Source organism: Harpegnathos saltator, unplaced genomic scaffold (assembly GCF_003227715.2).
Source record: "Harpegnathos saltator strain DR-91 unplaced genomic scaffold, Hsal_v8.6 scaffold789, whole genome shotgun sequence".
In the NCBI taxonomy this organism is placed as follows: Eukaryota; Metazoa; Arthropoda; class Insecta; order Hymenoptera; family Formicidae; genus Harpegnathos; species Harpegnathos saltator.
In genome coordinates, this window is record NW_020230636.1 from 1,573,818 (window position 1) to 1,597,287 (window position 23,470).

General features: G+C 45.9%; 2 protein-coding genes across 3 annotated transcripts in view; one reads left to right on the forward strand and one right to left on the reverse strand.

Moving 5' to 3' along the window:
- The window catches only part of LOC105181706 (uncharacterized), a 263,572-nt gene extending 248,175 nt beyond the window's left edge, over positions 1-15,397 (reverse strand). Inside the window, exon 1 of one of the 2 annotated variants that reach the window (XR_003114142.1) lies at positions 15,207-15,397. The gene's annotated coding sequence lies outside the window, so the exon portion shown is untranslated. Of the gene's footprint in view, positions 1-11,379; positions 11,730-15,206 lie in introns of those variants that run through there. The other variant, XR_003114141.1, reaches the window with a different exon arrangement.
- LOC105181707 (uncharacterized) overlaps positions 1-19,796 on the forward strand; it is a 177,119-nt gene extending 157,323 nt beyond the window's left edge. The window contains exons 5-6 of the mRNA XM_011138665.2: positions 5,285-5,483; positions 19,249-19,796. Of these exons, the coding sequence (XP_011136967.1) occupies positions 5,285-5,483; positions 19,249-19,334 (285 nt within the window). The 3' untranslated portion in view covers positions 19,335-19,796. The remainder of the gene's footprint in view (positions 1-5,284; positions 5,484-19,248) is intronic.
- Positions 19,797-23,470: the final 3,674 nt, after the last annotated feature.

The following is a 23,470-nucleotide window of genomic DNA, read 5'->3' on the forward strand; positions in this document are numbered from 1 at the left end:
ATAACCGAGGTCAAAAGTATCCCGTTCCGGCGCTCCACGCCACGCCGCACCGCACCGCGCCGCGCCGCGCCGCGCCGCGGCACGCCCGTCTGCATAAATTCGAGGGACAAACTGTCGTCGTTGCAGAGGTTTCGCATGGCTACGCCCTTAGGTGCAATGCACATCCCGGACTGCAGTGCATTTCGAGGCGTAAGCCCGTGGCACGGCGCGCTAGTGGTGGTGGTGGTGGTGGTGGTGGTGGTGGTGGCGGCAATAGCAATAGCAATGGTCCTCTTCTGTATGTGTGTGTTGGTACACGGGGTGTTGTGCGAGCTGCCGCGCGTACCGTTTTACGTGAACACAAGCAACCCGATGTGGCGCGACCAGGAGGTGATACAGTGGTGCGTTGCGACTGCTTGCGCCAATAAGTCGACGTATGGGCGCTCTTTTACATTTTGCCGTCATGATGCGCCGTAAACCGCGTCGTTTGCCACGGCACAATCGTCTTTTCACTAGGTTAACGTTGTCGTCATCGTCGTTACGCGTTACTCGTCCACGTTCTCGCTTATCCGTCATCCGTCTAACACGCTGGCACCCCCAACGAAAAGGGTTCTTATAGTCGTCTCCGTTAATTAAAGCATGCGCGATGGATTTCACGTGTATCTCGTATTGAGCTGGCTCTTTCGTACTCGACGCTCCAATAACGAGACTAACGCGGGGCGCTCGTTGCGACTCGCACTATCTACGCCCCGACTACTACTCGCAATTCGCCCGCGATTGAAATCGGAAGAAAGACGAGAAAAACGCGACGCTCCATGACCGCGCGCGCGCGCGCGCGGATAAAATGGTTCTCTGTTCGGGAGAACTTTTTGTGGGAATCTCATTTGTCTTGTAGCGAGGAGATTTTTAATCTATTCCCGCCTTGCCTCGCGGAGATGGCAGTAGTTTCTCGATACCAATCGGATCCCACGTTCGCGATATCAATCGAATATATTGGTTTTCAGATGCACGCGCTTTCCTTCCCCCTTTCTCCTTCCCCGACCCCTCATTTCCCTCTCATAGATTCAACAAGTACCGTACGTGCAATTAAATGTGCATTACTGCGAGATTTCATATCTCGCTTGCGTTCACACCGTGTGCGCGGCTATGTAATGGCCTGCGGCTTTCGCTGCCCCTCCCCCTCCCTCCGCCTCTCCCCTCTCCCCTCCCCCTGCCATATGCCGCTGCATTTCTGGTAATCTGCGCCTTGAATAGCGGGGGAAAGAAAGAATTCCATTTTTAGATGACGAATAATGAAATGAGAAAATACGGTCTGTCCCGCGAGAAACATAAATCAAGAGCGCGGTAATAATTCCTAATAACGGCAAAGATTTTTCCTTTAACGGTAATTATGACCCACTTTAAAAATTAATATCGTAGATTAAAGAAGTCTCGTTGTACAATTACAAGTTCATAGAGAGAGAGAGAGAGAGAGAGAGAGAGAGAGAGAGAGAGAGAGAGAGAGAAATTTCGAAATTTAAAGAGATAAAAACGTGTATTGTTCCATCGATCCTAAAATATATTTCTTTGGAGTAAGACGGTAATTTGAGATGATTTTTAAGTAACGAGTTCTCCCGCTTTTTGTTTCGCAGGACGGTGTGAGAGATATTATATTTCGTTCTTTGTAGGATCTTGAAAAAGCATTACGATGGAGTGGCTAAAGTTTAAATTAAGTACTTTCAGAAGTCCTTCCGTTTCGTTAAAGTGAGGAAAATGTAATGCCGTCGTTTCGCTAAACGGCTCATATAATAACGTAAATGTCTCCATAATCCTATCGGAAATATTTTGAATGCATCCGCTTTAAGTCGGTCTCGAATTTCTCGCTTGATTACTTAACTTAGATTACACACGTGGCGCTAGTTATATCTATCTTAACCTATGTAGGCTTTGTGGGAATGCGGGAATTCTAGAGAATGCGGTTGAGCATGCGAGGCAAACATCGTTAACGTTTCTACCTCGGCATTCTTGATGTGTGCGAAGTAACTAACGTATATTCACGTTTTGCAACGTCTTTTTTAGATATTTTTTTATCTCATAAAATATTTGCGAAAAATCGATTGCGTATTTTCGCAAAATCGATCGCAAGCATATTTTCGATGATTATTATAATTGCGATGAATGTCAATCGAATTGTAAATTCGTCAATTTCCCCGAGTCTTCCTGATAAACTATGTGGAAGTAAGTATTCGCAAACAGATTCATACGCACGATTAAAAATTGAAGCGTTCTGATGGTTACAGAGCTTCGGAGCAGCGATCCCAATATTTAAATTGGAATCTCTATATAATTCCAAATGTACTTGTAAAAGTACCATTTTAATAGTATTTTAATGTAAAATTTAATGCGCGAGATATTTAACATTAAAAATTCTTCCGGAGCTTCTGGAGAAAGGGTGACGATAAAATCTTGACCAATAAAAAATCGACTCTTAAAACTCAAGGATGCACCTGAGAGTGCATCCTTGAAACTTTTGACGAGAGTAGGCAATTAAAGACTCGAAAAGAAAGTTTCGCGAGATCTCGCAAAACTTACCTTTTATTCGTCGAGTCATGCACTCTCCTTTGTTCCTCGATCGAGGAATAAAGTCAACGATATCGTCCGGTTTTTTGCAAGCTCGTGCAGAATTTCGACTGAAAATCTCTTATCGAGATCCGACGTCGAGATCAGACGTCACACAGAATGTGACTTTGCAGAAATGTGCAAATTGCGCCCCCGTCAAAGCTTTCTTCATAGCGCGTCAAGTAATATTAAAGCGGGTTTTTTCTTCAATAAGACGTACCGCGACCAGCACATTTAATCTCATAATAGAAAATTTCACGATCCGTTAGGTAAACTGAAGCGTTTTTTTTTAATTTTCCATTGCGCGGGACACACGAAAGTGTGCCGATGGTAGAGAGAGAACGAGAGAAAGGGGGAGAGAGAAGGAGAGGGACGCGATATAGCCTTCCCTTTAGACGCTCACAAAGAAAATCCGGGGCGCTTAAATATGACGTAGCGGCCGCCTTCTCATAATCTGTATTCAACCGCTGTAATCACTTTCGCTCACTTCCCTCCGAGATTGAATTTCGCGCCGGTAGCTGTTTAAAAAGCGGAATTTATATTCGGCCGGGTGCACTTACCATGGCGAGGGGATAAGCATCAATGCTACTCGGTCATTAATCATTAGTCGAGATGCTTTTTTACGCGTGCCGCCGTATATCACACCGGATCGCGCGCGAATTGCATAATTTCTCCGTTGAGAAAACGTAAAGTCAGCAAGTGCTCCCGTGACGCTCGCACGCCCCCGCCGATATTGTTTGCCCGAGGTGGCGTGGACAGCTTGACATATCAATTATCACGCGAATATACTCTTCTACAGACAGACTCGCGTCGACTCTTTTATTCACTCGATGTTCTATGATATAATTCCGCGAGCTCAGTTTTATTCATTTATCTTTAGAATCTTTAGAATCAAGCAGCGTTATATTTACAGAGAAACGCGATCAAGTTATATAAGGGTTTCTAAAGTTCTCTTTTTTAAGAGTTATATTGTCTGCGATATTAAACCGTTATATTCGGAGAAGTGATTTTTCAAAAAATATAAATAAACTAAAAAAAGCTTTCAACGGGATAAAACGGGATGGCGGAAAGTCTCCGCTTTTGAAATTACGCTAAGCTTCGAAACCTGTTCGGCGATGCTGGAAACAATCTCGAGCTCACGGGAACTTATATAAATCACAAAATGGATATCGTCGTTGTAACATTTCGTGCGATACAACAGTCGCTTCGTTATGAGATGCTTTCATTAGTTCTCTGCTTGGTTTCGTTTGATTAGCTACGAGCACAAATCATCATCCCCTAAGATCGAATTTCACTACTACAGCGCTGATTGTCACCCGAGACGGTTAGCTCGTAACATTCGAATTTATATAATCGTAGCATTTCTTTCATAATTATTCCTGTAGCTTCGCGCTTGTAAGCATTCTCACTTTTTATAGGGAATTTTATCGATCCCGTTTATCCCGTCTCGATTATTTGCAGCAACATTGTACAGTGGTAAAGAGGGGAAAGATGCATCCGCACTGCATCGTGTTGGTAACATATAAATCAGGAAAACGTTCCTGTGTAATTTAACGTCGATTCGACGGTGAATGTAGCTAAACTTCGTAACAACTATCTTCTCGAAGCACGCCGGCATCAGGTGCGCATATAACACTGCGAACCGGGAATTATGTTATTACTGAGATTATTATCACTTGAGAAACTATTAAGCAAGATTATTAGGGTTTAACTTGACGTCTGGATGGGAAATGAGCGCGTGTGCACGTGTGTGTGTGTGTGTAAATTTAATATTTATCGCGAATATATATATATGGATGCTGACTAGCTTTTATCGCCGAAACGTCCCGGAAGCGAGAATCCTTCGCGACTGGACGCGCGTCTGGACGATTTTCGCGATACTCGCGCAATATTACTACGTCGAAAATCAAGAATTCCTTTTCCGAGAATCTAGTCGAGAGTCCACGATATCGCGCTTAGCACTTCATTATTTATTTATTATATCGCATCTCGTGCAAAAGTTACGTCTCAAGGAAATTTAAGAGTGACAATACGTACGAGCGAGCAGAGCGGCTCTATCGATCTGACGTCGCCTACGTCGTCGAAAGTTTAGGTAAACTTCTCGCGATTCACTTACAATTCACTCTACCGTACGATTCATTCGAATAACTCACTTTCGACGCCATCACGTTCCCGAGGACGATAATGATCCATTAAGGAAGCCGGAACTCGGCCATTCCGGCCAATACTTTTGACGGGGGTTCGCTCGCTCGCTCGTTCGCTCGCTCGCTCGCTCGTTCGTTCGTTCGCTCTCGCTTGCCGCGACTAGACGGGAGAAAACCGATTTCACGCAGGAATGGAAAAAACGGGCGGGAATGGGCGAGGGAGAGACATTAATCGGAAGAACACGGCGCCGGGTATGAACGAGAGTTTCTCCGACTTTTCATCGAACTGGAAACCCTCGTCTTTGTACTTGGCGCAGGACGACGCGCCATTGAAGGGCGCGGGATGACGAAAGAGTGGGCGAGAAGAGGATGAATCGGACAAGCAAGAGTTCGCCCTACGATTCCGGATGAACGGGTCTCGCGGAGAGAACAGATTTACATCTCGCCGGCTCTCCTCGGCGTCTCGCCTCTCGTTCGCGATTCCGCACCTTTTCGCGCGCTCGTTGTTCGTACGCACGGCGGGCGACGTTCGACGTCAAGCTCACACTTGATCTGTCGCGCAGGTGGAGGCAACCACGAAGTACCAGAAGACGAAGGATGACGAAGGTGCGCAATGGAGTGAAGTCAGTCTCAACCTGAAACCGTTCCATTACACGAACGGCCAGCTGAATCTACGTTGCACCGCACAGATCCCCGGCATATACTCGGCGGTGAGCGAGCTGCAGCTCGGCATGGGTATACGCGAGCCAGTGCCCGAAAGAGGTGAATATAAATTTTATTTCCGCTTACTCCGTAGCGTACCATAAACCTTCGTTCTCTCTTTCCCCTCCCCCTCTATCTGTCTCTTTCTCTCTCTCTCTCTCTCTGTCTCTCTCCTCCCCCCCCTCCTCTCTCTCTCTCTCTCTCTCTCTCTATCTATCTGTCTATTTATCTTTATCTCTCTCAAACCTCCGTGTCCTATAAATTCTCCTTTCGACTTCGCGATTCGTCGGCTGTTCAACGAGGATCATCGCACGATAAAGTGTACCATTGCATCCACAGCTCGAGCCGGAATGAAACAAGCCGTTCAAATGTAATTGCGATGAAACAAGGAGACCCGTGCGCTTAGCTTGATACCTTAACATCTCACTAAACTACGGCTTAACGCGCTTGCCATTTAAGTTCAAGTTGTTTTACGGAGAGACATGCATCAAATCGTCTTGTCGAAGTGAACGGAATGTGATGGTTCGAATGGAATATTTTCCAAGACGGGAATGTATTGGAGCTGTTGTAAGAAGTCGAGATGAATTTCACATCAACAAATCGATAATCTTCTTTCCGGGTCTGACTCGAGCTACGCTCCGATTACGAGGGTTGAACATCGATATAGGTCAAATCAGATCAATTCGCTTATGTTCAGTCAGTAGTCCTATCTCTCTATCGCGACTTTACGAACGGATACGTATGACATCCTTCACATACAGGTTCACATCTAGTTGCGATCAAGCTCAAATAGTTCAAGTGGCAATTCACGTGGCCAAGTTCTTAAAGTAAAGAGCTCGACGAATGGACGAAACTGAAATCCAGGTGGTGAGCGAAAAGATTCCCGCGACGATTCCAACGGCGTGTTGCGGTTTCTCGTTCAAGTCGCTTGGCAGACTTGCGAGTGCACACCTGCCTTGCCCTTACGATGAACCTGCCTGCGATGAAGCAGCGCACGACGCTGCGGGTAATAGTCGCACGCTCGGGCTACCCGAGTCTGGATTAGTCGGTCGCTGGCACGGACTAATAAATTTCGAGAGCAGGGTCCACCCACTCGAAATCGGTAAGGAAGCCTCCGGTGCATGCCGCGGTCTGCTTCCTGCACGCGACGTCGACGAGATTTAATTGAGCGGCCACGGGTATAACCTACGCTCCCATTACCTTCCGGCCGGCCGACCCGTTCTTCCACCCTTTGCCCGGCGCAAATCCCCGCCAGCGCTTCAACTTTCGTCGCCCCGTGTACGTGCTAGGTGGTCGGAGGTGCGTCGATGATATCCGCTTCTGTGAATGTCGCTCGGACGAGTTTCGTCGGGAACAGGAATATAGCCAACGCGATGACAACGCGTATTGTTACGCGTGAGCATTGTGAAATATTTCCGCGTGTCGATGGAAAATGATCGCATGTCGACCGGGAAAGAGAAGTTATCGATTTGTTACGCGAAACTTTGACTTTCGCTGATTATAAGCGCAACGTGTGGCACCGAGAGGTACCGTGGACCAGTTCTAATTTCTATTATATATTTTAACATGTATGTACTCGCGTATGGTATAATTGTAAAAAGAAAATTGAACTCTGCGATCGCTCACGATGATCGGCCCGGAAGAAATGCACGATTTTTTAAGTCGTTTGAAATTTTAGTCTACGCGAAATGGTCATCGTGCCTCCAAAATTACAATTGGTCTATTGACGCGCAGTTTAATCCGCGGAATTTCGTCGCGATGACAAGCTACGTTTTGCGGTTCCGACAAGTCCCATTTTGTTGCTGTCACGCGGTACGTACTCCGTTAATCCTATACCACTAGTTTTAGAACCTAGCTTTCGAGTTGCAACAGTGTGTATCAATAGATTACACACGGATGCGGTGGCAGCTACTAGCACGTCCCCGTTGGCAACCTCAATTTTATGATCGCGTTCGTACCCCGCGGAATCGAAAAGTATCGTGCGCCGATAATCTATATCCTGGTGTTTTGAATCTGGCTCTCCAATGGATTCCGCTCGAAATACGGGTGATTGGATACTTCCGTTCGCTCGACGACCGGGAAAATATTCAGTGGGTTTTGCGTATTGTGCAACTCGCTTTAGGAAAACATGACAAGCGCATAAGCGCCATTGTGGCCTTTTTTTGTCTGTTTCGTATCTTGCTCGATAATACGGCATTCTTTGTATTTCCCTGCCCTCTAACCCTTTATAAAAACGTAGCTTTATGCGGTTCGGTTATCTCCGATTACATATCATACAATGTGAGTTATAATTTAATAAATCCGCTTTTCAATTATTATTTAATAAATCTATTTTCAATTCTTCAAACAAACAATATTGCAATCGCGTCGCATACGATGAATGAAATCCAATATTTCTTTCCTTTTCATGCTGTCCTAGATTAAATTCACTTTAATTTTCAATTTACTTTCCACGCATTTCTGCATTTTAAGGAGTAAAATGAGAATCTGATTGCGTATGTGTGTATATACGAGAGGTATTTTTTCCGAGGAAGCATGTTCAAAAATTCACAAAAATGATCAATAAATCCAAGCAAAGGACAGCGCAGGAGACATTCGGTACAAATTTTAGCGGATCTCATTTTTAACGTAGCCGACGCGTGTTTTGATACGCGAGATGTTATCAAATGTTTGAAATGCTCGAATATGTAATACTGTGAATAAACGTAGACTTTTTGACGATTTCCTCGCGCTCCAACGGCAACGGAAATTTAATATACGAAGCGGGTGCAAGATAGATGGATGACTCGAAGAAACGGCTGGCAGGTGTTGTCGTGAACCGACAGCGGCGGCGAATTTTCACGAATTCGCCAATGCTCCCGGAAAATTTCTTATCGCGCACCGTCCGACACATCGCCCGCGAAAGCGCGGCGCGACCCGGCGTGTGTGTGCCGCTTTAATGCGGACTGATAAACTCGCGTTATTTCGATATAGCCAATCAACTATGCAGCGGTAAACCAGAGTTATTCCGGGATAGGTAATCAACTATGCGGCGGTAAACCGAGATATCATGCGTAATACGAAGCTGAAGTGCGCGATATTACGGTATCCATTGTTAACGGCACAATGTACGTCGCGTCGTAAGTTATAATGTGCCCCGTTTCTTAGCAATCCCTCTCCCCCTCCCTCTTTCTTCGGATCCAGTCGCCGAAGCGTTTTGCAGCCCGGGTACAGTTCTAAACGAGCCGTGGATCCATTAGTCATCGCGCGCTGATAAATTTCGTCGTCGCTATCGATAAAACATTTTGACGCACAATGCGGGGGTAATCCTGTTTCGCCGGTTGCACCGTCGAACTGACACGTACAATTCGCACATTCGCAAATTGTGAAAATAAAGAAAAACCGTTTGCGCGCGGAAACGAAATTAACGTGAATATCCAATCCCGTGTATACGGGCCCCGGCTTGACCGGTTGCCAGCGTGAATTTAATAAATCGCGGCGAAACGCGGATTAACGGAACCGTATAAAAACTTCGATTTCAGCGCGCGGCGGCATTTATCAAGGGTGTAACTCCGACGGCATTGTAATCACTTCTCCGTCGCGTCGCGTATTAGCCCCTTGACATTTTTCATTCAATGTTATTTGCGTCCGTCGTCGTCTCTTTCTTTCTCTCTCTCTCTCTCTCTCTCTCTCCTCTCTCTCTCTCTCTCTCTCTCTCTCTCTCGTTCAACTCTCTCGCTTCGTCCTCTCTATTGTTAACCTACCGAAGTTCAGTTCGTCCCGTATTTATTTTGCAAAAAAAGCCAACAGAGGAAAAAAGACCGGCGGTCTGTGCTCCGGCCGAAAGCGGGACGTTCATTTTATTTTCAATGACATTTGCCCGATAACATTTAATAAGCGCCGGTCGCATGCAGCACGCGGCATTCTATAAAAGACTGTGGCGTTTACGGGAAATAAAAGCGACCGCAAAAATGGTATTTTCCGTTACGCTAGTTCTTTTTTCCATGGCAGCGCACCCGTCTGTCTTTCATGGAGCATCCGATTCATATGCGACATTGATCTAATAATATGCGATATAATGAAAACACTATAAACCTTGTGTGACGTTGCTGATTCGGTGTGGCGTCATTTCTCTCTGCGAGTGCATTTACGGAATCGCGCTAACGCCGGGCGAGCTCGCCACATTGTTATCGGCAGCGCAGTTTCGAATATTCGCTTTGCGTCTTGTTATACTTTCCGGAGACATCACAAATAATGTTTAAATTAATTGGTGTACGTTATAGTGCACATTCCGTGCGTATATCCGAACGTCGTGCAATCTTTCGGTATTATGTGCATTAAACGTATATTATATTTTATATATATATATATATATATATATATAGCACCGTATAAATCAAATAAAATATAAAACGGATACGCTGTATAAAATTATAATACCTAAAGTAAATATTTCGGTTTGGCGGAATAATACGAAACATTTTGTGTTTGGCGTAAATACGGTCGGCGATGTACGTATGCGCGCGTGCACATATATGTATGCGTGGAAAAAGCACATCGGTGTGAGCAAATATAAACGATAAAAGTGCTGCGCGTTTAAAGCGGAGATTGAAACTGCTATAATGTCGGTGTGGACTTATACTTCGACGTTGTGAACACACAAAAAGTAATTTCTAGCTTTATTTGCGCGTCATTGAGCGCGGCATGTTCGGCGTAAGGTCATTTTATGCATATACACACACACACGTGCAGCATCGGAAATTGACTCGTCGAATTGATATTGCACGCGCGTGCGGTTTCGCAGCCGTCGATTTAAAAGCCGCCAGCGCGATACTGCGAGTATAACGCAATGAACTTTACCCGCGTATCTTGATAATCAATTATGTGTCGGTAGACACATTCGAATGTAAGCAACAAACCCGTCGTATTACAAATGATCGCGAAGCGACAGGCCAAAATTGAAACAAAAATACCGTTGGCAGCGGAATAACACACACGACACACGTCATTTTACGCTTGGGCTTCGGGTCTTGTGTTCGAGGGGAGGGAGTGAAATCGCCGAATCGAGGGATGCATTCGTCCCGGGATAACGTCGTAACGCGGGATTGTCTTTCCTACTACGGGGAGTTCGCTCTGCGTAGAAAAACTCACATCGCGTACGCGAAAGTTTAACAACGGGCTGCCGCTGAATTCACATGGATTCCGTACGTACGCCCATCCACCCTTTGCGTCTTCTCCTCCTCCTGCACCCCCCCGATGTCTCTGTCCCGCACGTAGCACACATATGCATACGCGCGCACACACATACACACACGTGCACGTACACGTACACGCCGATAGCGCGAGGCACGAAAGATTCGTTGGGGAAACTTGCCCGAGAGGAAACGTCGGTTCTCGCGGCGAAACTTCGGCTCTTCTGTCTTACACTTCTCTCCTACCTTCTCGCTCCTCTGCGTCCTCGTCGTTCCCTTCCCTTCCCTTCTCACGACATCCTTCTCAGCCCGACACGCACCCTCTCCAATGCAGGAGCTTCGCGAATTACCCGAGTCCCGGGACGCTAATCTCACGCTAGAGGACGACGAACGAGGCAAGAAGAAAGGAATTTGAGCGTCTTTGGGCCCCAGAGAGATGGCATTTCGCTTGCAAAGGTTACCGTGCACCATGCGTATTTTGCGTTTGAATACGCGTATGAAAATCCGTACGGCTCTGCTTGAAGCTACGCGCGGCCGGAATTAGGAATAACTAGCCGTAGTTGCTCCGCGAATTAGTTTTATCTTCCCCCTAGATACTTAATTAATTCGCTTGTTTAATCAAATCCGATTAACGTTATGAAACTTTTTTGCGCATATAGCAGGTTTTACGGTAGTTTTGTGGTAGTAGGTTTTACGTTTTACGTTAAAAGTAACATATAGGATGTATAAATAACAACGCTCGACCCCGATGAACATTAGAAAACTATGATTTGATTAACACTCACCAATCTTCTGCACGAGTGACGACGGCACGTCTATTTCGAGCGTCCAACAGTGACTAACTGCCTATCTCTATCGCGACATCGTTTTTATGATCCGCGTCTCTATCTTCCGAACGTAAACACATCGTTTTCCATTGACACATTGACCATTGACCTCACTGTGATCGTTATTGCTTCTCAACGCTCTGAATGCCCATTTCGGATTTTCATACGCAATACTCACATCTCGTACGATATGGTTAGATATTAGAAGCAGGAATAAATTCAATATTTTTACTACAATTGTATGCTTTTCTTCAAAGGTATACGCAACAACAGATCGACGACATTCTTTAGAGGAGGGAAAAGAAAAAGGGGCGAACGAGCAAAGAAAAAGAAAAAAAAAGAATATTTGTCTCACAGTTTAAAAATTATAATATGACTGTTCATCGCATAATTAATTTTATTATCCAACGTCCTGAAATAAATATGCGTCGTATGCAGCATATAAAAATATCTCGAAGAAAAATCGTCACGTCACATCGCGCGAATTTATACGGCATGTTCCACAACCGACGTAACTATTTTTACTGTTTTCATGAAAATTACTTCATAATATATGCCTGATGTATGAATGGTCTTTTTATATAAAATATTTTTTTACCAACTGTGGCTCCACTTTTCCGCTTAATTTCTCGATTGTTTCGGCCTGAAACCAGCTCACGGGACACGAGCGAGTACGTGCAATTAAAATGCTTTGAAAAAATAACGTTAAAATTGTAAAGTATCTCACCAATGCAGCTGACCTACCTTACAATATAAATTAAATCTAAATGTATGATTCTATCTGTGCAACACACATTTTCGTTGTTTTAAACATTTTAGTAATACGTATTAATGTATTTCATCAAATCCACGTAGAGGACGTTGCAACGGAAATGTCGAGTCTTAGCCAGGCTATATGATTAAATTAAATTATAATTCATTCTTCATTAACTCACGTTCTACGGTAGACGAAATATTATACTGTTATTATTTGTAACACGTTAATGGTCTCTAAAAGCCGGCGGTACATGATCAACATGATGATAATAATAAGAAAAGGACGAGATTTCGTTCTTCTCAGCTGCATTCTTCGAAAACATTGAAACCCCCCCCCCAAGCCTTTAATTCCTTATCAGCATATACATATTCTCATTCCAGAGCCCGATATTCAGGCCCCGCATTTATCCCGATCGCCCATTTCCCGAGACACGCTATACACATACCACGCGCGCGCCTGTAATTTCGCGCCGAACGAACTTTCGGAAGCGCAGGCGCGCTCGCAGATATCCCAACGTGCCTTAAGAGTGACTGTTATCAAAGCTTTGCATACCCTGATTATTCGGCCCTTCTTGTTCCCGCGCAAACTACAGGGCGGAGAAAACGCGCGACGCTCCCCCGATCGACTAACACCCTGGGAGGCGACGCTTATCGGCTGCTCGGCTTCGCGCACAGTAGACACAGCCAGCTCCCGTCAACCAGATAGGGAAATATCTCGGCGCTGCGTGACGACGCGCGTTCGTTCGTTCGTTCGTTCGTTCGTTCGTTCGTTCGTTCGTTCGTTCGTTCGTTCGTTCGTTCGTTCGTTCGTTCGTTCGTTCGTTCGCTCGTTCGTTCGCTCGTTCGCTCGCTCGCTTGCGCAAGCGGCATCCGCACGAAAGCCCGGGCGTGATTGATCGCTCTGACACTCGGTAGCGTGATTGTTGAAAGTGTCACGCAGCTTATCGCGCGATTATTAATTTAGATAATTCCCCGGCCTGAACAAGTCTTTCTTTCGCGATAGCCTGTAAAATCACGCGTTGTTCCTCGGGAAAGCCTTTGAGAAGGCGTTTCAAGCGCGGAGCATTAATAAAGCTCTTCCGAAGCGTATCTTTACCCGAATGTCACGCGACGACGTCCCAACAAGAAATCCCGGAAAGAATTTCCGGAGCGGGCTAAATCTCGTTTTGGAAATCCCAGGATAAACCATTTCTAGGCCGCCGCAAATCCGTAAAACTCCGCCACTCAAAGCAGCCGAGCTTAATGGGCGATAATGCGCGGCAAAGAACGGATACAACGCTGGAACGTTGCGAAGCGTGTGGGAAATTTTCGTGTTGCGTCGAGCCGGGATTCTATTCGCGGGATTGTGTGTGAGCTCGCGTATTTGGGGTGCCTGAAATTTATTGGTTTATGTCGAACTCCGCCGAGTTTCTGATTACTTGTGAATATCCGATTAGTTTCGAGCGCCGGGAAATAAATGGATTACCGTGAGACATGGAAAATGCCTGCTTTGCGATTTGAACTTGTCTCTCGCGTAAATAAATTTTATCGGATCGATTTGCTCTTACAAACTTGTAAGAATTATTACAGTATATCGAACTTTTATGTTTCTGGGCTTTCTCCAAAATATAATAACGTTGCGTTTGCCAGATATGATATAATTTTTATCATCATATTATCGTTATTATCGTTACATTGTATTATACGGTATTATTATGATTTTAGATAACGTGTAATAATAAAAATTTTGGAAGCCCTTTTAGTTTTGTTAGTCGATTGTGGGTTATTTCTCTTGTGTAAGTACATTTTTCTATGCGTTACGTTTTAAAATTTAAATTTCCCTTGCTGTTAAAATGCAAATCCAATGGGAGTTAAATTAACTGCTAAAAAATAAATTTGATTTATTTCATTGTAACGCTTTAATCCTGACAAAAGTCGGATTCGTGCCAGTATCCCTTATTGACGAAGGGATAACTTGCGCATACGTTACATAATCGAGCAGCTCTAGGCATCCGCGTATAAAATAACATGGGCAAGCGCGTGAACATCGTCAGGCCGGAATATCGTACGGTTAACGGTATGCCTCTTACAACAGTAACTTTGAGCAACTATCTCGCTGCGACGTTGCGTCACGAAATCTGCATGCACGCGAGCGACGCGAGGGAGCGACAAACCACATGCCCAACGGTAACGCACTTTGGTTGTACTCTAAGTAAATCGTTTCCCCGAAACTTTCTGAGCACTCATGTCGCCAACTCACGAGCACTGGTTCATGAAGTTGGCTGAAGAGTTTTTACATCAAGAATCCTTCGGATTTTCGCCGCAGCCTAGATCTCGCCTCCGTACTTTTCACAGGCCGTGCGGACGCTTCAATCCCTCTCAAAGACTCTTACCATCCATCCATGAAAATCCATGAACGGAGCCTCATAAGCCGTTCTTACGCACATCGCGTTTATACGCGCCATGAGAAAAATCTGATTGCGCGTTTACGAACTTCGTCTCGAAAGTTGCGTCCGTCGCAACGTGCTACATTTTCAAAGGAGTGGGGAGGACTCAAATATTAAAAATTTCGCATGACTTTATTATTATACGTTCAAGTAGCCTCTACCCAATGTTTTGTATTCGCGAGATATTAAAACACGCGAAAAGCGCGTCAACTGACTTGACTTTTAATTCGTATCAAGGCGCAAAAAATTCTTTATTTTTAATGTGAGCAGAACTTACAAACGCGTGTGTCGTTTTTGTGTTAGAATCACATCTGCGAGGGGTTGCTCACTGTTCACAAGCCAAAAACGTCGATCACGTCTCAGACACATATCGTGCGCTTTTGTCCTGAATGTCGACTTAAATAGACACGTATACGTTCCCACGCGAACGTCAATGAAATGCCAATGTGTAAGGTTAATCCTCGAAATTCTGTCTTTCAAGCGAACTCGATTTGTCAAAATTCACAAGCTGATGACCTTTTCTCGTCGGAAATCAATGCGATTTATGTCCGAATATGCACTGCGTAATTTGACGCTCTGTGAGCGTTCAGATTGTACGCTCACCATTTCATGTTGACATCCAACGACGTCCAGCCGTCCAGGCCTGCCGATGAAACCGACCGCTGTGTGTCCCGACTGCGTCGTTCCGCAATTCGTCCAACGTCCTCGGTGTCCGGCCTCCGTAGCCTCCAGCCGTCGTCCCACGTCGATTGCTCTTCACTCACTTCACTGCACTGCGCTCACAAGCGCGATCATTTGAACGGCACTTAACAATTTGACGAGTTAACGCTCGAAAACGATTTTAAGCGGTCCAAAACGTTTAAACGATTAAAAGGTAAATGCGATAAATGCGAATGCGCACTCGCGAATTGCGTGTGAAAAATTGTCAATCGCAGGTCACGGTACTTTCGATGAAAACGATCGAATGAGAGGAGGAAAATTCGATTTCGCGAGGGCGGATTTTGTCGAGAGACGAGATTTCAGCTTCATAAGAAGTTTAATATTTAAGAGAAAGTAACCAGTATATACATGTATATCGAATTTACCGATAGTTTCGATTTGAATGCCACTATAATCCTTCACGTTTGAATAATTTGAAAAATTAATGTCCACGACAATCGCAAAATTAGAACGCGCGAAATAAGTAATTACGAATACCGTGTACGAATATGACAACAAAAAGTAAGTTTCCTGATTAATTTCATAACAGTGTGTCGATACACATTTAATACTATAATCCGAACAATTAGAAAATCGTATTAATTGAACAATCACCTCGAATAATTTCTTGTTTCACATAAAACGTTATAAATATCAAGAGATTTTTATTAATAGGAATAAAAACGTACATGCAAAATTTGCATGCAAGGTCTAGCAGTAAATCGCATTGTTTGACTTTAAGAGTCCTATTTCTGCAAACAGCCGCAAGCTTAAATCTTCAAATTACTTTTTCTATTCATTTTTCCGGCTCACCGAAACAATTAGAGGGGTACGAGGGTCGACGACTTTGTAAGAAAATTCGATAGATACGGACGTATTTAGGTCTTTAGGTTCATTGAAATTCGATGAACCTTTTTGGTCCGGACAACTATGTCCTAGTTTTCGGCCGCGAAGAGTTAAATACTAGAGGACAGAAAGTCTGTAAACCTACCTTCGAGCCGACGTTGCTAGGCCCGAATCGGATCCTCCGCTGCGGCATCCGCATGTCCGCTTAAATTGTACCCCCGGGAACCACAACCTCCGCTTGCATGGCCGCAAGCTCCGGATCTGTAACAAAAAGTGAGTTTCCTGATTAGTTTCATGCCATGATGGATACCAACTATGGTATTAAGAATTCGTTGCTATCGTTTTAGTATATCGTTAATATTACAATCAGAAGATGATTAAAATCCGGAGATTTTATCGAGCAACCATCAACATGCGAAAAATAGTCAGCACAATCCGCGGTTGAATGTTTCCGATATACCATTTTATATCTCGGCGTTTTGTTTAAAATATATATTAAAATTTTTATTAAAAAGACACGGTGCGCACACGGAGCAACACGGCGACCGATACAGATCATGAGATTATACGTCGTGTTTTACGTACAGGCGAAATATTCCGAAAGTAATATCAACGATTACCATCGGCAAGCGCTATCGGGGGAATCCGGGTGCTCGCGATTTCGCAATCGTTCGCAAAACTCTCGTACATTTTCGGATAAATTTGATAGGAGCGGCGGACTAGAGGGGAGCGTACATCGTAAACCCCGACGATTGATAAGCGACCAAAGGATTTCGGCCCTCCTCAATTTTCGAACCTGTCGGAGCTTATTCCACTTTAGTCCCTTTACCGTCGAGCCACTCCTTCCCTCCCGACTCCGCTACCCCCCCCTGTACTTCCCCTACCCCTCTAGCTCCTGCTGCCTACGTGCACACAGGCGCGCTGCCGCGCGCTGTTACAGGAATTCGTTCGCTTCTGCGCCCGTAGTAATTTCATTTCGTTCACACCGGGCTTTCCGCGAGCGGGGCTGGCTGGTTGCTTGATTCGTACGTATTACTCCCTGGGCCGTGGTCGACAGAATTGTTTTTAGGAAATTGACTTTTCCATCCGACAGAAGGAACAATGCCCCGCGGAGGAAAATCCACTGACGTTCCATTTAATGGCGCGCGGCCCCCTCGCGCGCCGCCCGGAGTTTCCATTCCGAAAGGGATTTTCAACAGTTGACACGCCTCGTCCTGCCAGGCGAGGTTTAATCTTACGCGGGCCCGGAGAAAAATGTCGTTTTACGCGACATCGCTCCCCGATAATCTATCGTCTCCCGACCCATAAAATATATAGTCCTTATATATTTGGCTCTCTCTCTCTCTCTCTCTCTCTCTCTCTCTCTCTCTCTCTCTCTCTCTTCTTTTTTTTTTTTTTTTTTTTTTTTTTTTTTTTTTTTTTTTCTCTCTTCTCTCTCTCTCTCTCTCTCTCTCTCTCTCTCGCTTTCTCGCGAGCTGAGCAAAGGAACTCGGAAGTCGTAACAATTGAGGGGGCCAATCGCGGGAAGTAATTGGATAAAGGTGATATGTCTCGCGGGAAAATGAAACGTTGGGCAAAAATATCCGTGGAAATCTTTTTATCGGAGCTCTTTCCCAGATCGAGCCCACCTCGCTTTTACAGATAGTGACTCGATGTGACGATATCGCCGCGTTTATTCCGGCCCAGATGATATTATACAGAGGCGCACGCCCGGCGAGATATCTTTGTCGAAAAATGCAACGCGCCAGGATCGCGACGCCGAAGACCATCGTCCAGGATGCATCGGCATATTGATTCTGCCGTTGACGCCATATGGACACACATACACATACACTCGGCGATTATAATAACGCTCGCTGCGTGACACATCTGTCAAAACATCGGAGTCGTGCCCGATACCCTGTGCACTTAGCTTTCATACGCGTTATATTCATGCGCCGATAACGCGCACGCGCGCGCGCGCGCGCGCGCCGTATGCAAACAGACCTGCAAAATCAACTGATTATCGCCGTCGCGCTTCTCGGTGAATTTCATATCTATTCATCAGATTTGCCGCGCCACATTTCGACCGACCGGCGCGGCGGCGGGAGTATGTTGCGTCGTTATTATCGACGCCGTTATTGATTAGAGGCGTGTCGACTCGGAACGTCGCGCCGCATAATGACGACCTTTTAATGAGACGAAATGCACACGTGGAATGTGTTTACCGCTGGTAATCAGCGAGCCATCCCCGATCGCGGCGTTAATGCGAATCATTTATCCTTAGTTTTTCGTTTCCTTGCGTTGCGCGACGAACGCGCGCACGGTCTTCGCGCGCGAAATTCGCGTTTAGACCGTTTAACGCAAAGAATCCGTTAAGAGATAAAATTTCAACCGGTACGACCGATCGATATACGCGCCGCGCCCATCGTTCTGTGCAAATGGAGAGACCGCGCAGCGCATACAAATTCTGCACTGCCAAGATACTAGAAATTCGAATGCAGCGTGCGCAGAGCGCGCGGCGAAATGCTCAACTTGGAAGAGCTTTCCCTCTCTTATTGGACCTTCTTTTTATTTTACAGCACGATGAATAATAAGAGCCGTAATACTTTCGCATACGTCCTTTTAATATTAAGCTGTTACGGGAGAGCGCAGCTGGCGGAGCTAAGTCGGGCGTTAAAGGCGATAATTTCACGTATTACACCCGGCAACATTTTCCAATTTCCTCTGCGACATGACACCGTATTATCTCGCGCGAGAGGATTCGTTATTTCTTCTGATACTCGGCAACGGTGCCCGATAGAGTCTCGGAATGTCGCAAAAACTGCTGCGCGCACCGCGGGGCGCGAAAGCTCCGGGGCAGTACATTATTGACCGATACGCCGCGCAAACGAGCGATCCTGATGCGATGTCGAGAGCGCGCGGTCATTCACTCACTAATAAACTTGATTTAATTACACAAATTCACTCGCCGATCGACCGGTTAATCGCAGCACGCGCGCACGGCCAATACCGCGGCGCGCGGCGCGCCTGTTAAGACCACCGGAAATTCGGAATCCGGCCACGCGATTATCGCCGAGTGACTGGCCGAATAACGAGATCTTTTTCATGTGTGTTGCAGTAACTTCAGAAAACGGAAGCGGCACCCACACGATGACCTTTGCGACAATACTCTGCCTGGGCACGCTCCATCTGCTTCTGAGATAGTCACGATACGCCTGAGACCACGAGAAGGGAGCTCACGGGCGTCGCATGATAAATAGCACACTAGTCAGCAGGAGAAGGGCCTGGAGAAGGAGACGATGGAGGGAGAGTTTGAGAACCGCGTATGGACGGCGCAAAAACAAACGATATTGTTAAAACCGACACGAGACTACTTTAAGTGTCCTTTTTTTTTTCCTCATTTCCTTTTCACTTTCTTTTTTTGTTTTTTTCCACTTCATTCGTTTCACCGTCTAATTCATCGAGTTGTACGTTTGTTTGAGGGGTGTGGACGGAGAGTGTAGAATCGCGGACTATACCGCGTGTGTTTGAATCCCACCCCTCGAGAGCTCCGTTTACCGTTCGTCAACCGATCGTTGACAGCAGCACGACGGATGTTTGCCGCCTGCGGCTGGTGAAACCATATTTTGGGACTCGAGCACACTGCCTCTGTGATTAGAATCAAAAGAACACGACGTTTAACGTTTGATACCTCTGTCAATCGAGACCGTATGGATTGTTGTACCGTTATACTTTACGGCCGCGGCTCCTTTGTATAGCTCATTATTTTATAAGATTTACGCCCATTTACGCGCGGATCGTTTCTCGTTTGTCTTTTCGACGAATAAGCGAATAACAGAAAGGAGAGCCAGAAAGGACGACGAGAGCGCATTACCAGTCAAGGGTTAACGTGCATCACGGATTGAACCGCGCCCGGTGGAGAGATAAGTAATCGGATGAAGCATCGCTGCAAGCTAAATCCGCCGAATTTCGGAGGATCTGCCGCTGCGACGCGCTTCACGGCACCGGAGAATCGAAAACAGGGAAGAGCGTAACCAATTAGTCGCGTTCCATTACTGTCACACGACGCTCAATTTGACGCATGACGAGTATGAACAAAAGAGGGTGCGTCCTCTCGGAACTGGAGGAGCGACGACAGCGATAGAAAGAAAGCAAGGGACAGGACTTTGAAGTCGATTGCACGTATATCGTCTATAGGTGCTTATACACAGTCCGCCTCCGAAGGATTTGCGATCCTTGCTGCGACGAAGAGAAAAAGGAAGAAAGTATGTGTGGATCGGTATACATGCAGGTGTGTGTGTGTGTGTGTGTGTGAGAGAGAGAGAAAGAGAAGGGGGAGAGGATGGGAAAGGTAGCGACAGGGTAAGAGAGCGAGAAACGTTCTCTTCCGTTGCACCGTTGACGAGAGAGACCCGAACCGGAGGCACGGATAAGATCGCACAAAGCAAGAGGCACAGATAAAGCGGTGCGAAAAGTTTTCGCATACCAGCGCAAAGAGAAAGATGGAAAGAGGTAGAAGGAGGGAGAAAGAGAGAGAGAAAGAGAGAAGCTGCACCGTTCCGCGACCTCCTCATGCTACCAACACTGCCACCGCTCCAGTAACATCGTGCGCGATTCGAGTCCATTCGTCCATTGTCCAAACGCCCGGACTCACTCGCGTACGCGGATCAATGTCGCGAATTTCGAAACGGCAAGCTCCGCGCCGTGCGAATACGCGCGCGGACTCGGACGCCGCGCGTCGTGGTGCAGCGGTGCTGGCTCCTCCTTTTTTCTCCGGCGTTCTCGTTTTTCGCATTTTCGCATGCGGAAGAACGACATGGCAATTGCGCTCGTTGCCGTTGGCCGCTGCGGACGAACGCGACCGTAGACGGAGCGCACGTATGTACTTACGCCGACCGTTATTGCCCGACCGCGTGCGGTCAGCTCTCTAACGAGTTTGTTACTCGATCGGCCGCTCTTTAACGGCGCCGCGGAAGAGAGAGGAGAAGAGAGAGAGAGAGAGAGAGAGAGAGAGAGAGAGAGAGAGAGAGAGAGAGAGAGAGAGAGAGAGAGGCGACCAGCTGTTTGACCGGTCTGTTTCTCTCTTCAACTTCCTCTTTTTTACCTTTTGCTTTTTTCTCCTTCTCTAACTCGCGACACGATGCATGTCGCTTCTCTCGCCCCCTTTATTGCTCTCTTCCGTAGTCTCCTTCCAAGAGGTAACGTTTAAACTGGACGACACGTTCTATCGATCTCCGATCGTCTATGTTGCGACGAGTTCTAGGTGAGTGTCATCGTATAGCCTTCTCTCACTCTTTCTTTCTCTCTCTTTCTCTCTCTCTCTCTCTCTCTCTCTCTCTCTCCTCTCTCTCTATCTCTCTCTTCTTCTCTCTCTTTCTCTATATTTTTCTCTCTCTGCAGGCATACGGCGTCGTCGGCCGTATAATTTGGAGAAGGGCCCGTTTCGAGATCGATTTATCGAAGGAGATTGAGGAGAAAACCGACGCGCGCCGTTGGGAAAAGGCGACACGAGCGTTGCGTTTTTCATTCTTCTCCCGTCCGCCTGCCTCTTTATTAAACGGACGATAAAGCTTGCGGACGATTCCGCGCGTCTATAAGCCGGTTATATACGCGCAGCTTGTTCCCTCATCCTGAGCACACACAGGAATCGCCCGTATTGTCCCTTTTACCTTCCTTCATCCTCGCGCGCGCGTGCAAGACGTACCACCCTTCTTACGTTCTCCACACACGCGCACGTGTACACACACACACACACATATATGCGCGCGCGCGCGCGCGTATGGCATTTGGCACGCTCACGGCCGTTTGCGAATCTTGGCGAAGTAACGCCCGTAACGTACACGTGAAACAGCACGGTGAAGTCTTGCGAAAACTACGGTACACGCTCGAACCGCCGTCGTCTCACATTTCTCGCGCGAACGGATTCGTCGCGTCAAATCGTGCCGATGATTCGCGCGACGTACGAAAGCGAAAGATCGAACGGTCTCGATAGTCTCGGACGAAAAATGCGCTCTCCGAAAGTCGTAGGATTGTTAATTTATGACGGTGACCGTGAAAGTTAAGTTTTAAGGATAGAAGCGCAGAATTATTATACGTAAGGTTTTTACGGCCTCGTTATCAATATTTGATTTATTACTTATAGATCGATGAAGTAACGTTTTTTTTTCTCTTTTTTTTTCTCTTAATTTACCCAAACGAAATGAGGAGAGAAATTTTACTGTGCGAACGAGTGCGTGAATTATATCACCGTGTAATTTCGTGAAAGTTTTAGTTTCAGGGATGAAATGTGGCGGCGACGGGGTAATTCCCCTGCGAACGGTTAACCTTTGCGCACCTTAGTCAAAGTTCGTTTTTATAAGTGGGTAGCTGCGATAAAGGCTCGTTAGGTTTTTGTTACTGATAGTTTATCGGGGTCTCCAAAGAAGTTACGATAACCTCTCCGAGATGAAATCAAACTTGTCGCAATCGGATGTAATGCAACTTACTCTTTTAGAGATACGATATAGAGAGAGAGAAAGATAAAAATATAGAAATATATATTTCACATTAAGTCGGACTCTCATGAATTCTACTTAAGTTTCTTTAGTTTTAAGGTCCGCTACGAGCTGTCGTATTATTGTTTTTGGGCATTATACTACTTTTTTCCTTATTGTAAATACTTACTTTTACGAGGCATAATAAACTATTGCATGAACGATTGTCTCTAGTTTGTTTCTTTCACTGACGTTAATCATCCCTGCGCTCCACTGACACAAACAACGGTTTATTTTCCGATAATTTCCCGCATGCTGTTGAAATTTTGTTTGCGCAGATCTCCGACGATCTCTTTTTTTCACTTCATAGATTCAAAGCATGGAAACACGAACATGGCATCGCGAGCCACACTTTGTGTGAATGAATGTAGTTACGTAGCACTCGCAAAATCTTCATCTGCAAAAACCGTGTTCGCGCAAATTAAGCGACTCTCTACAGAGTTAACATTTGTAGAACCGGTTTTTATAAATAGCGAGTTGAGAGATCAAATCGAATCCCGCGCTAGAGGTTGGTTCGCCGGCGCTTTTGGGGATTTTATAACTCCTTTGAGATTAAATTAAACTCATTCGTTCACACCGAAATTCCGAAATTCACGATGTTCAGTTTCATTTAATTCGCGGCGACTTGATATCGAGGAGAGATCGTAAAGCGCGATCTTCGTCGGATTTCGTTTCGATTTTCGCGAGCTCCTTCATTCGCAAGATCCTTAAGCCGTCGTTACCATCGGTATATCGCGCCTCCAATTGTAAATTCGCTCGCTCTTATCAAGCGCGACACGCACAACTTCAGCGCGAGTACAACTGGCC